This window comes from Fopius arisanus, unplaced genomic scaffold, assembly GCF_000806365.1.
Source record: "Fopius arisanus strain USDA-PBARC FA_bdor unplaced genomic scaffold, ASM80636v1 scaffold00074, whole genome shotgun sequence".
Lineage (NCBI taxonomy): Eukaryota > Metazoa > Arthropoda > Insecta > Hymenoptera > Braconidae > Fopius > Fopius arisanus.
The window spans coordinates 336,660-350,689 of record NW_011887813.1 but is presented as its reverse complement, the minus strand read 5'-3'; the positions used below and the strand labels follow the sequence as shown (position 1 = coordinate 350,689).

Genomic DNA, 14,030 nt, shown 5'->3' with positions numbered 1-14,030 from the left:
ATCATTCAAATAGCTTAAACGTACATTTATTTAGTGAACTCCTCGACACTAAAAAATCCAACATCAATGCAATGAAATACCAGCGGTAATACATTGAACATTAAATCCATATTAACATTATGCAATATGCAAATGAATAATCACAAATATTAGGTACTGATGTGAAGATTCCCTTCTAGAGTCTCCTATTTCGTTTCCCGGCCGTCTCCCTCTCATCATCACAAGATCTTCTTTCTCTTTTCTTTCGTGCCTCTATAATAGTTTTATTTTTAACATGAATACTGCCTTGCAGATGACTATTCACCTCATCAGAATTAAACAAACGGCAATAACAAATGTCGCATCGATATCCGTCCTTATGATCTCGACTAATAACTTCATCTTTGTTCCTTCGATGGGTGCCTTTAGCGAGATGCCTCTCCAAGGAATCAATCGAAAGTTTATGATCACAAAAAAGACACATGAGACAATTCTCCCGATGAATTTGAGTAATGCCTGTTGGTAATCTGTGAGCCCTAGAGAAAGATATCCCTGAGGATTTTCTCGGTCGACTTGTTTCCCGTTCTCTCGTCCTCACCCTCTTGTAATCTCTCCGTCTCCTCTCACGATGTGAAGATCTCTCTTGATCAGACCCGTAGCACTCATCAGTGACGATGAAATCATCAATTGAGAATTCCTCAGGTTCAAACGTATCCACTGAATCATGAGCCTCTCGTCTTTCCCTCATATTCTCATCCAGTGGAAAATCATCATCAATGTTTCCTTCAATTTCTAAAACATCATCATCCCTCTGACCGTCATCAATCAATATCTCTTCCTGCTGGTCCTCTTTTGCAACTTCTTCGTCCCTATCCTCCCATTCCTCATTCCCCTTATCATTCACCCTCTCTTCATCATCCCTCTCCTCATTATCCCTCTCCTCATCATCCCTCTCCTCATCCTCCCACTCTTCATCACCTGTTCTAAAATCCTCCGGATCTCCTGGAGCCGATTCACTCTCTTGATTTTCTCCCGGACCAGAATTTCCCACGTTCTCCGAAAATTTTTCATCCTCATTCTTCTCTACTTTCCCTGCATCATCCATCCCCACGTCTTTCGATAATTTCATATTGTTGGGCTCAGCAGATTGGGAGGTAATGCTCTTAGCATTGAGGGAAAGATGTTTGGCGGTCTTGAGGTGTCTCAAGACATTCATATAACCGTAAATCGAAGAATTACATAGTTTACAGTAGAATTTTCTTTCTTGCTTTCTTATTATGACTTGATCCCCATTGAGAGCATGACGACGACTTGCTGCATGCTCATCGACAGTTTCTGATCGACCGACCTTGCAGCCGCAGATGGTGCATATGTAGAGAATGTTATTGCTCTTAGAATGGACTCTCTCGATGCCACTGGGTAATTTCCCCATGACGTATCCTTTGGATGATTGGGAAAATTCACCAGGTGGTAATTTCGCTGGGAGATTTTGAATTATTGCTTGGGATTTTCTTCGCTGATGACTCTCTCGTTTTGCATGAGTGAGCACACGTGTCCAACCTGTTAGAGTGCAACCACAAACCGTGCAATGAAAGTATTTCTGACTGAGTCTGATGATGACACTTTTTCCATGTGATACGTGAGAATTACTGGCTACGTGTCTGGCTAGAGGTGTATACCGAGAAATTTTGCATCCGCAAATTGTGCATATGTGGAATTTACCATTCTTTACATACTCGATACCTTCGGGAAGGATTACAGATTGTGGATCATTCCTCGACTCTTTCTCTTTGTCTCGATGCTCTTTGGTATTCATATGTTTCAAAATATTTGTGTAGCCTCCGGTGATTGTGCAGCGACAGGTTTCGCAGGGAAAATTGTTAATGTCTGAAGGTCGATCTTTTTCTTCAGACGTTGGTGGAAGAGATGGTGGCGGAATTATTTGAACCTGTCGTTCCTTCGAAAATGGGCGGGCGTTATTTTGTGGAGGGAATTTTTCAGGTCTCGAGGTAGGTCTTGATGGTGAGGAGCACTTCGTACCATAATTTCGGGAAAGTATCGTTGAATTTTCCATCTGTCTTGAAGAGGATGGGAAATTATTTTGAGCATTGTGTCCTTCAAATCTTGAATCAGAACTGAATGGCGAGGATCTAGCCGGACCATAATCTCGTCCTTGAAGCCCCGATGGAATTGATTTTGAAGGGAGCACTGGAGCATCTCGTTCATTTGAAAATGATGATATATTATTTTGAAAAGCGTAACCGTCAGGTCTTGAGGATGATGTAGATCTTGAAGGTCCAAAGGTGTCGTAATCTGGTCCTCGAAATGTGGGTCGGACTGACACTGGAGGTATCATTGAAGTCTCTCGTTCTCTCGATGAAAATGGGAAATCATTTGGTGGAGGGAATCCATCATTTCTGGAGACATGAGTAGATCTCGAGGGTCCAAAAGGCATTGAAGCCTCTCGGTCTCTCGATGATGATAATGAGAAATTATTTTGCGAACCATATCCTTCAGGTCTCCAGTCACAAGTAAATCTTGAGGATCCAAAAGGCCCCATTGGGGATTCACGATCTCTCGATAAAGATAAAGAGAAATTATTTTGTGAAAAAAATTCTTCAGGTCGTGCGCCAGATCCAGGTATCATTGGAGCATTGGAGCGTTCTCTCAATGAAGATGAGGGAAAATTATTTTGTGATGCAAATCTATCAGGCCCTGACCCAGAGATAGATCTCGAGGATGCCATCATCTCATAATCTCGTCCTCGAAACGTTAAAGGCAGAGATGAAGGCAGCATTGGGGCTTCTCGTTCTCTCGGAAATGACGATTGAAAATTTTTCTCAACAGAATATTCGTCTTGTCTTGAGCCTGGAGCAAAAGTTGAGGACTCCATTGGTCCATAATCTCGTCCTCTCGGGAAAGGCGACGAAAAATTTTTTTGAAGCGAAAATTCATCAGTTCTGGTGCCAGAAGAAGATTTCGGACATCCCCTTGAATCATAATTTTGCCCCCGGAATGTTGATAGCCCAGATGATGATATCAGTGGATCCTCGCGCTCTCTCATGAAAGATGAAAATTTTTTTTGAGGAGCATATTCCTCAGCTCTTGACCCAGAAGTGGATCTAAACGATCCAATCGTATCATAATCTCGCCCTCGAAACGTTGAGGGAGCAGATTGTAAAAAGGCCTCACGTTCTCTCAACGTAGATGGTGGGAGATTATTTTGAGAAGATCTCGAGGATCCAGTAGTTTCACAATCTCGTCTCCGTGACGGTGAATATCCTTCATCTCTCGTCAAAGACGATGATGAGAAATTATTCCTAGAATTATAATAATCTTCAGGTCCTGGTCTACTCCCCTCACTATCCTGCCCTCGTGAGGATAGATAGACTTCGTCCCTCAATGGAGACGATCTACTTGTCTCACTATCTCGTCCTCGTGGAAATGAGTATTTTTCATCTCTCGGTAATGAAAAATTATTTTGAGAACTGTAACATTCCTTGTCTCGTGATTGCTTATTCTCTTTATTCCTAAATTTTTCTAAATTCTGTAAATGAGCCCATTTGAGTGAATGGTTCATCACAGTTACTTGATTTCCTCTTAGAGGATCTTCACAGACTGTACACCAGAACCAATCGTCACTATTTGTTCTACGTATTCCATCTGGTAAGTCGTACGAATTCTTCAACGCCATCAATTCCGGGTCTCTCATTACAGATTTTCTAGCTCGATGATTCTGACTATTCAAGTGGTCTCTCACCTCCTGCATAGGACCTAAAATTTCGCCACAAATGACGCATTTGTAATCAGTGTCGTTGATTTTATGAATGAGTTTTCTGCCATTTGCCTTGTGATCGATCGTGTCCGCGTGGGCCTCGGCGTAATTTGGATGAACTGTGCTGTTGCAAATGGTACAGAATAGAATATTTCTGTTTGGTATTAATTCGATACCTTCTGGGAGAATCTCTGGAGTGTGAAGTTGCTGGACTCTGGATGAGGTGTGAGAAAGGGGCTCTAACAGATTTATTCGTTCTTCTTGTCGATTTTGGGTGAGACGACTCCTGTGGGGAATCTCTTGGCATGATTCACTGGAGTATGAAGGGTTGATTGATCTTGTTGGGGGATTTTGAAGGACATTGTTAGCTCCTTGGGAGATACTTGAGATTAGAGGCGTGGGGAGGAGACCTCTACGAGTCGACTCGCTTGGCAGAGATATAACTCGTGAATATCCTTCAGCGACTATCGTTCTAACTGGAGCTGCAGCTGGTGTTGGCAGGAGAACTCTGCGGGGTATTTCATTCGCAAAATGGTGCATTCTTGGATTTTTGTGACATTTGGAGGTGACTACCCCTCAGCACAGCCTGTTGTTCCTTATGCCCTGGAGTTCAGAATTATTTGAGTTTTAGAGAAAATGAAATATTGAATATTGTTCGTAACTGCTTTTTTGAAGTATCACAATATCCACGATTTGGAGAAGACTAGGTCTCAGTACACTCCGATGTTATTTATATTTTCAATTTCAAAATTAATGGAGTTCTTGCTTTCATACCAATCCGACAGATGCCTGAATTTTCTGCAATAATTTCGGAGTGAAATCGTAGAATATAATTTTCAAAAACGCTCGAAATGACGAATTTTCTCGGGTTAAATTAGTGGATAAATATATTCCTACTTACAAGTATGTAATGATTTTTTAGTGCTCGATTGATTAAACTCTTCATGCACTACAGCACCGGAGAATAAAAGAGGTTAATAAACGAACAAACGAATGTCGGCGATTTCGCACTTGGCATTTCCATTATCCCCTTACATCCTCCTAGCGACATCCATCAGATAATGTAGATATCGCGGATGTGTTCATTATTGTTATCAAAGAGGCACCCTGGTGTCACCTCCCGAGAGAGATGGCGCCATAATTGCTGTTGAAGTCTAAGGGGTTGATGTAAAAGCAACCCACACAATTGGAAAAAGAATACCACTACAACATTATTCTAAAACCCTGTGACGTGTGATTTGATGGCGCAAGTGCGCGTGGGCACGCGTGGGTGTTACTCTCACTAGTGTCTCCAGTTTAATAATATTTATTTATGTGAATTATTCACCTGCATTTATGTATGAAAATAAATGTGAGGATGGACAATTGCTAACAATAATTCATCATATTCGGCAAATCCGTGGTGTGGTGGGACTGGTGCTATGAAAATAGCCGATTGAATATACGGGTTGAAGGCAAGTTGAGCGTCACCTATGTAAGATATATACAGTTAGACGAAACACAGTGAAAAGTGTTGAAAGGAAAAAAAAAAACATGAAGGTAAAGAAAAATTAACGCCCTGTGATATAAAGAAGAGGTTACTAGCCACCAGTGTGTCAGTTTAATATTTATTCTCGAATCATTGTAGAAAATTCATGGGAGCACTGAGTGCAGGTAGAGACGAGGGTACGGATTGAATTGAGTTCAACGACTTGACGACTGAGTATGAGTCAGAAGATACAAGTGCTCGAGTCTCTTTTACCCCTTGTATTGTTGAAGCCTTCCTGCCATCGTTCGAGAATCCTTCGTTTAGTTTTATTTAAAAAAGTGACAAATCCATAATTTATCTGTCTGGAATTTTAGAATCACTGGATGTTCTTTTTTTTAGTGCACCGCGAACATTAGTGTGAATGAGGACACGGGGGTAATTTTGCGCAAGTTTATAATGTGCACGTGTACATGGCAATGGTGATAGCATTGTTTGTGATGGGAAGGTTGTTCCCTTATAATTTATATTCGTCGGAGCTCAACCGATGAAAAGGGGGAAAAAATAGTGCAGCTGAAGTGAAGTGACCAGAACGGACTAGGGGAAGAGAACTGACTCGGTATGGATATTTAAAACACATGGAACTCCAGTGATTCTTTCAGTTGGGGTGGATATATCTGAGTGAAAAAAAATTGGGGTTTCGACATCGGTCGATAAAGTGAAGGTGCGTTCTGCTGTTTGTCTTTTCCCAAGGTTTATGAGCAATTTTTCATTGATTGTTTATAGTCAAACCATTGGAAGAGCCTCGAATACTCTTGGAAAATGAAGAAAATAGTGATAATACCAGTTGCAGTTACGTGACTGGCTCTTTTTTTTCGATTTGCTGAGCTCGAGGCAATTTTTATAATTGCCATTGATGACTTGAAGGACTGAATTGTGAGGGATTTAGGATTTATTGTTTGGGTAATTTAATGGATTAATGAAGAACTTGAGTAAATGTGCGGGTGCAATGGACGAGGGGAGTCATCAAACTTGGCCAGCCAAGTGCCAACAACCTCCAATACTAGAGGACTAAACTCATAATGTGTTTGTCCTCGTGTACGATAGACTGTAAAATTAGACGTACGAAAGCACGTTTGAGAGTGCGAAAAATAAAACGTACAAGGGAGAAGGTTGATGGTGAACCAGACGAAATGACTGATATGTGATAAAGTATTAGGAAAAATCGTTTGGAACATTTCATTTGATTTTCATTAAGTCTCCACGATTGACTCGTCGATGGAAAGTCATCATCAGCAACAGGGGAAATGAATAAATGAAAATTTGAGGAAAATATTTTCTAACTAGTCCAACTGCATTTCAACTAATGCATCGGGAAAATCGTGCAGACAAATTTAAAGAGAGTAGAACAAATTTTTAATGGTGATATCCTGAGTAATCTCTAAATTTTTATCGTGAAATAATTGATTGATTCTCATAATGGAGATTGTATCCACTCACTCGAGAATTTTATTAGTTGGAAATAATGATGTAAACGGAGAATCAATGACGATATTATCAAAATGACTAGCAACTAGAAAAGATACGTACGATAATTGTCGATATAAAATAATGAACGGAGGGAAGATGGAATAATGAATTTTTTTGTTATAATTACAAATGTGTAGCGCCGTCGAGATGCCCTTGTCACTACCAAATCCGTTTGTGCCTATGAGCGCTATTTCAACACAGTCGTACATCTCAACGAGTGAAAATAATCATCTGCCACCGTTAAAATCTGGTAATTATGGGGTAAAATCTGGTGAATCACCACCATCACATCTCACCCATTCCTCCCACAGCGGCAGTACACATCTGCCAAGTTTGGGCTCAAGTGCAAACAACAGTTTGCAAAATTTAACGAGTAACTCAGAGAGTTTAAACCTGAGTTTGAGCTCTCACACGAGTCACAACAGCAACAATTCGAATCATAATCCTCATTCCCAATCAAACAGTCAGACAAACAGTCCCCTTGGCAAAAATGGACGAACAGAGGGTAATAATTCGAGTCGGGTTATCCCAAAAATGGCGATAACACCTGAGATTGTTATGAAGCTGTACATGAATAAATTGACGGAGTACGAGCAGCATGAGATATTTACGTATCCACAGATTTACTTCATTGGAGCGAATGCGCAGAAAATACCGGCAAGTCTTGGATTACCCAACAATCACCTCTATGATAATGATCAGGGAAGTTATATTCATTCAGCACACGATCATGTGGCATATAGATACGAAGTTCTCAAAGTTATTGGTAAAGGCTCGTTTGGACAAGTTGTTAAAGCTTACGATCATAAAATTCATGAGCACATTGCTTTAAAAATTGTGAGGAATGAGAGGCGATTCCATAGACAAGCCCAGGAGGAAATACGTATACTTGCCAATCTAAGAGAACAGGATAAAGACAATACAATGAATATTATTCATATGTTTGATTCTTTCACCTTCAGAAATCACATGTGCATTACTTTTGAGTTGTTGAGCATTAATCTTTATGAGCTTATCAAGAAAAATAAGTTCCAGGGCTTCAGCCTCCAACTAGTTAGAAAGTTCTGTCACTCATTGCTGCAATGTTTGGATGCACTGTACAAGAACAAGATTATTCATTGTGACATGAAGCCAGAAAATGTATTACTGAAGCAGCAAGGAAGAAGTGGCATTAAGGTAGTGTATAACGATTGTCCACTAAAAAATTGTTCTTCCCTTTTTTCATGAATACATATAAAGACTATTTACTCGTGTTTCAGGTAATTGATTTCGGCTCAAGCTGTTATGAAGATCAGCGAGTTTACACTTACATTCAGAGTAGATTTTACCGTGCACCAGAAGTTATATTAGCTGCTAAGTACGGAATGCCGATAGATATGTGGAGTCTGGGTTGCATTCTCGCTGAGCTCTATACCGGATTCCCCCTCCTACCAGGAGAAGACGAAGGTGATCAACTAGCTTGCATTATCGAGCTGCTTGGTATGCCCCCAAGGAAAATGATAGACAGCTCGAAGCGCTCGCGCCAATTCTTCAGCTCCAAGGGCTATCCCAGGTATTGTAAAGCCAGTACAACCGCCAATGGTGCAACTCTTCTCCATGGTAGCATCTCCAGAAGAGGTAAATTACGTGGTCCACCTGCCTCGAAGGACCTTAAAGACGCACTTAAAGGCTGTGAGGATCAACTCTTCCTCGATTTCATTCGCAAATGTTTGCAATGGGATCCCGAGCAAAGAATGACGCCAGCTAAAGCCCTCAGGCATCCGTGGCTCAGGCGGAGGCTACCAAAGCCTCCGGATGACAAGACTGATGGCCAGTCTGTCCAATCAACTGCCGTTGTACCAGCATCCAGTAGTCGAAGCTCCAGTAAAACTAACCTAGGATCAGCTGGTATTACTAACAAAATCCGTCAAATCAGTGATCAAAGATCGACCATTCAAGCTAAACATCTTCCAGTTGCTATGGCCCATCCAATCGCGTCCAATCAATTGTCGATTACACAATCAAATCACTCGCATCATCACTCGCACAATGGATCTCATGAGTCGTCCCACGACAGTCACAGTTCACACGGTTCGTCCGGTGGCTCCAGCAGATTTGTCGTTGCTAAAGACAGTGTTCTACATTTGTGGTGATAAATCTATCTCATGATTTTGTCTTTGCTGTTTCATGTGTACCGTGTGGTTTTCAGAGGGTTTGCCCTGAACGATGGGGGCCAAGTGCCATTTGGGGTTGATGTGGAAGTCGAGAAGAGTGAGTTATACTTGAGGATGTCATGTGGAATTTAAAAGGCATTTACACAATTGTTGAAAGAAGCTTCAATTTATATTCTTGCTGGAGAGACCAGGGGAGTATTCTTCAGTGATTTCACTGGAAATATGATGAGGTAACTGCAGAAATTTTCTCATTCAAGGGAGTTTGATTTTTTTTTTGTTTTTTTTTTTTGCACCCATGAAAATGCTTGGAAGCAGCTGTTTTCTATGGGGAGAGGCAATCGAAAAATCAATCGTGATAAATGATTTATTGAAACGATATTTCGAGACAAATTCTTTGTAATTATTTTAAGGATTAATGCATTTCGAGAGAATGTCACAACAATCATGTAATTATTTCCTAAAATTGGGAATTCGTAGAAGTATATCGCCCTCAATCGATTCGTTCTATGAATAGTAGAAGAGTAGATATCAATTATCAATAAAATCCCCATGACATTCTCAAAACTACGCAGGGATTGTACAACTCAGCGATTAGAGTGTTTTTTGTAAATAATTTATTAATTTTAATTTTTTCTTTTGCACTGATGCACATTATGACTCTAGATATATCAGTCTGTCATTACTAGAGGTGATTAGATTTTCATGATCGATGACAGCTGAGTGATGAATAACGAATAATGATTTTTAAGATGAAATTGTTATAAAATAATGCAGGTACTGATTACGTGACTAGGGTCATGATAAATAATATAACGAGCGCTGAAACGTGAGAAATAATAATGGAAGATGCAAAAGAAAACGAAATGGAAAATAGAAATGATAATTATTGATAAATTTGTAGAACTTAGTTGAGTCGTGATAAGAAACACAGAATGTTTTGTGATATAAAGCTTAGGCGTTTTATTGTAGTTTATGATGATTGAAGAAGAAAAGCAAAATACATAAAAATCATTATTTTATCGCGCTAATGATTCAACAAATACAAAGAAAAAATCAATGTAGTTGACGAAGAGAATTCATTCGTAGTTGAGATGTAGATGAAGGAGCCATGTTTCAGGCGGAAAGTAAGATCAGATTCAGTCATATGGGATAAATTCTGTTGTGAGGCTTTCAATGCCTATTAGATATCTCTCCCTTCCGCCACTTATTTTCTTTCCGTTGAAATTAATTACAGAACATTTCGAAGATTTCATGGTAAAAGAAAATAGAAATGTTCAAATTGAAAAAAAAAACGGCGAAAATCGACAAAAATAATGTCCGAAAGATAATCCAATCAGACCTTGAATTTTTTTAGTTTTCCGTTTTTCCTACCTTCTCACTTTGTGTTGATATTGTCAAGGGTGAAGAGATTTAGTAAATATAGATAATCATTATACAATCGAACTGATTTTGAGACTGTAATCGCGTCTCGATGTACTATATTGCATGAATGTTTGTATTATAATGTATTTCTTGAACACTAGTGAAAGAGGAGGTATAATTGAATAACAGGTGGAGAACTCACGTGGATTTAATAAGTAATTAAGAGATCATTATTTTGTCCGAGAGACCGATATCCTGACGCTTTTATTCGGACTAGACTTTATTCAGTGTAATTATTTGTCCAAGCTCAAGGTATATATTGTTTTTACTGGTAAGCGGGAGAATAATTGAAAAATATAAGCGCAGAACGTAATATTTCATGTTTGAAAATACTCATTCGGCAATTTTTACTGTAATTCATAAAACACGGAAGAAGAACGTGAAGCAATTGGGAAGATAATTTTATACAATTATATACATTCATAAGAAAAATAACGGAGAGCTGATGGTCAAGGCGACAATAGTTGAAACAAGATAACAATAATGCACAGCTAAAAACAAGCCATTTTGGAAGATTAAAAAAAGACAAACAAAATAATTGAGCATAGACTGCCATTGTATTCATATTGACATTTTCGAAAATGACCAAATTGTGTCAATTTTGACTTTACTCACTGAATGTCCAGAAGCTAAATGGATTTTTCAAGCAATCGGACATTAATTGAACAAAAATACTACGGAAATTACCCACTTTTCATTACTCTCACCACAAAAGGACAAAAATTCTGCCGACTCATTCCTCGAATTCATATTATTTATAAATCACCTATTAATTCTGCGATTTAATTTGTGGAAATCCATTGTATAAAGAGCAAAAATTGAGGGCACCTTACAACAGGAGTTACAACGTGTTATAAATGATGTTTATTGATGATGCATGAATGTTTTCATTATCTATGCATTGTAGATAAGTTCACGAATGTTCTTCATTTGTAATATGAGGGAAGAGATTGGAAAAATGGATGATTTTCAAGCCTAATCCCCTCAGGTTTGACAAAATCAGGTTCATTGAACATACGAGAGATCTATTTCATCGCAAATGTCCACCCCAACTTTTCGTAATATTTTATTCAACATTCCCTGAATCCATGGATGAATGAAAAATCAGAAATTCTAGGATAAAAATTCAATAAAAAAAAAGGCTGCAAACGTACGATGTAACTCCTTTGTTATCAAAATGACATTTTGTTTGTCATTGATTTAATTTGCAATTTTAATGTCTGACTTTAATTATATATAAATAAATTGTGCTGAAGCGATGGAATTGCTTGCTTGAATTGCATTGTATGTGTACATGTGAATGATGAATGATTTTATTACGTACAGAGAAAAAAATACGTAGCAATGAAATCAATCGACTCAAGACCACGGAAAGCAAATTTTACTGATTCTTATAATTGTCCTTATTCTTGATTATTACTATTATTATTATGATTATAGAATAAAAATAAGAACTTTTTAATTTTATATTCAAGTGACAATTAAATGTTTGATCTCTTTATTTTTAAACAGTTCATTTTTTCTTTATCAATCCTTGATTTCATCTTTTTGTCTTAATTAATTTATCAGGCGCAATCTAGATGAGAAAGTGTAACCCGATTGCCTCCAGTCACAAATACGGGATAATTGTACTCATTTTTTGTTTGTATTTTTTTTTTAAGTACTGAAAATAATTTGATTAAGGAAAGGAATAAACACTGCTTACGACAGTTGAATTAATGTCTATCATTGAAATAATTCCTTTTGATCCCCAAGAACAAATGCAGTTAACTAATGGTATCTTTAAATATCAAATTTTATTTCATTAAGAAAGAATTATATTACTCAATGTATAATTAATATTTTTAAAATGCCACTTGAGCTGGAATGAATATCGGTTGAACAGCAATAATTATTAATTGGAGTCGGTACAACGTAATGAGTAAAAATGAAATCACTATTAAGTATTCACTCATCTGTTACAGTTTTACAGTGAAAAATCATCAATCATTACGATAATCGCAAAATTTAATGACAATTCATCAACTTATGTTTTAGCAGTCCATTACAATTTTTTAATTCAATTATAAAATGACGGATATTTTTCCCCTACAATTATAAATGAAATAGCTGACGTTAAAAAATAATGGATAATAATCATAGTAACTGCCAGGATATGAAAAAAAAAAAAAAAATTAAAAGACCTATTGAGTTCTTGGCTTTAAAGTAGAGGTATCGATGGAAAGGTAAAATGACGAATTTATTTAATCGGCTTTACGAGGCTTGCGTTTACGAGCATTTGGACTGCTGGCATTTGCTTCAGTGGCTTTTTCACTTTTCTCGGATTTATCTGCGTCTTTATCCGACTCACTCCCCTCTTCGTCGACCAAATCATCTTTCACATTCTCGATGAAGTCCTCATCGTCTGAAGTTTTCTCCTTGCGATCGCCAGATTCTTTTCGCTTCCTATTTAAGTTCTGGGCTTTTGCGGGCTTCGGTGGGTAGATGAAGTCAATAACGCAGACAATCAATAATCCCAATATTGCCCCGATAATTATTGTGGCAATAGCAAAGATCAGGTAACTTCCCCACGTTGGTAAACCAAAGTCTTCCATTAGTTTTGTGTGAATAGCCTAGATAACACGGTGCTAATTAATTCTTCAGCAATTTGATTTATTTATTGAAGAAATAATTCATAAGATTATTTGTAATGAACAGGCCATCATATAATACATGACAATCATCAAAAGGAGGAGTGTCGTTATATTAAAATGTGTAGTACAATTAATTTAAATGTGAAAATACTAAAAAAAATGTATTAATCCCTATTGTTGATAGCAAAATTATTTAAAAGAATAAATCAAATAAAAAATCTTCAACTTACCCTGAGAACTTGAGACATTTTGAAAAATTGACTGATAATGGACATTTGTATAGAGGTGGGACTCTTCCAGCTGGAGATTGGCTCGACTTTCAACCACGTTTTTGATCTAACGAAATTCACCAAAGAATCTCTGTCCCTCGGGCTCTTATATTGCCGAAATAAGCCATCCTTAACGCTAAAAACATAAATATATAAATACAGTTGAATGTATATGTGAAATAATGATTATAAATGTAGAAAATATATCCAGAACATACTGATAGATTGTGGGTAGAGCAGTGACCATAAATCTACCGCTTAACCCCGGTGAATCAGTGACGTCTACTTTTCCAACATTGATGCCAAGTTCTCCCTTTCTATCTCCTAAGTGTGACCAAATGGGCTCCAGGTCTTTGCAAGCAGGACACCAAGGGGCAAAACTGCATTGAAAAATACCATTTACTAATAAATCACGAATAAATCAATGATGAGGTATTGAAAAATAAAGTTGAAGGTATCTTACAACTCCACCATCCATTCCCCGACGAGCATGCGATCCCAATTCTCCTCATTCAGCTCCTCGACACTTCCTCTCGATCTTGTACTAATCGTTACAACAATAACACACGCTAAACAAATAATAATTAATTTACCAGCGCGAATCATTATAAACAGTCTTTTTTAACAAATAAACCGGTGTCTGTGTACAGTGCAGACTGACGTCACACTAATTTTGTTACTAATAATGCCACTCTGGAGCCACCAGCAATTTGGTGTCGGCGACATCAAAGCTTGGCAATACCTCCCTGTATCATACCTTAGACACCCTCATTGCGTGTGGCGCCCTCCCTCTCTTGGGGTGCA

General features: G+C 38.1%; 3 protein-coding genes across 4 annotated transcripts; 1 reads left to right on the top strand and 2 right to left on the bottom strand.

Annotated features, from left to right (window-relative positions):
* Positions 1-10: 10 nt before the first annotated feature.
* On the bottom strand, positions 11-4,789 carry LOC105269743 (uncharacterized). The gene is made up of 2 exons (XM_011310231.1): positions 4,656-4,789; positions 11-4,357 (listed from the first exon to the last, which is right to left on the bottom strand). Exon 2 carries the CDS (start codon positions 4,292-4,294, stop codon positions 176-178), a length of 4,119 nt encoding a protein of 1,372 aa, XP_011308533.1. The 5' UTR covers positions 4,295-4,357; positions 4,656-4,789; the 3' UTR covers positions 11-175.
* Positions 4,790-5,029: 240 nt separating this feature from the next.
* On the top strand, positions 5,030-10,756 carry LOC105269742 (dual specificity tyrosine-phosphorylation-regulated kinase 2). Of its 2 annotated transcripts, XM_011310230.1 has the most exons (3): positions 5,030-5,293; positions 5,382-7,925; positions 8,009-10,756. In XM_011310230.1, exons 2-3 carry the CDS (start codon positions 6,879-6,881, stop codon positions 8,879-8,881), a joined length of 1,920 nt encoding a protein of 639 aa, XP_011308532.1. In that variant the 5' UTR covers positions 5,030-5,293; positions 5,382-6,878; the 3' UTR covers positions 8,882-10,756. The 2 variants fall into 2 exon arrangements, with proteins under 2 accessions (XP_011308532.1, XP_011308531.1); XM_011310229.1 differs by having other exon boundaries at positions 5,030-7,925.
* Positions 10,757-12,101: 1,345 nt separating this feature from the next.
* Positions 12,102-13,919, bottom strand: LOC105269741 (thioredoxin-related transmembrane protein 1). Its single transcript, XM_011310227.1, has 4 exons — positions 13,690-13,919; positions 13,445-13,606; positions 13,188-13,362; positions 12,102-12,936 (listed from the first exon to the last, which is right to left on the bottom strand). Exons 1-4 carry the CDS (start codon positions 13,830-13,832, stop codon positions 12,568-12,570), a joined length of 849 nt encoding a protein of 282 aa, XP_011308529.1. The 5' UTR covers positions 13,833-13,919; the 3' UTR covers positions 12,102-12,567.
* Positions 13,920-14,030: the final 111 nt, after the last annotated feature.

Coding starts and splice junctions, on each gene's coding strand:
- LOC105269743 (XM_011310231.1), bottom strand. CDS start 4,294: ATGCACCATTTTGCGAATGAAATACCCCGCAGAGTTCTCCTGCCAACA.
- LOC105269742 (XM_011310230.1), top strand. CDS start 6,879: ATGTGTAGCGCCGTCGAGATGCCCTTGTCACTACCAAATCCGTTTGTG. Junction 7,926..8,008: donor AAGGAAGAAGTGGCATTAAG/GTAGTGTATAAC, acceptor CTCGTGTTTCAG/GTAATTGATTTCGGCTCAAG.
- LOC105269741 (XM_011310227.1), bottom strand. CDS start 13,832: ATGATTCGCGCTGGTAAATTAATTATTATTTGTTTAGCGTGTGTTATT. Junction 13,363..13,444: donor GCTCTACCCACAATCTATCA/GTATGTTCTGGA, acceptor TTATGTTTTTAG/CGTTAAGGATGGCTTATTTC. Junction 12,937..13,187: donor AAATGTCTCAAGTTCTCAGG/GTAAGTTGAAGA, acceptor CGTGTTATCTAG/GCTATTCACACAAAACTAAT.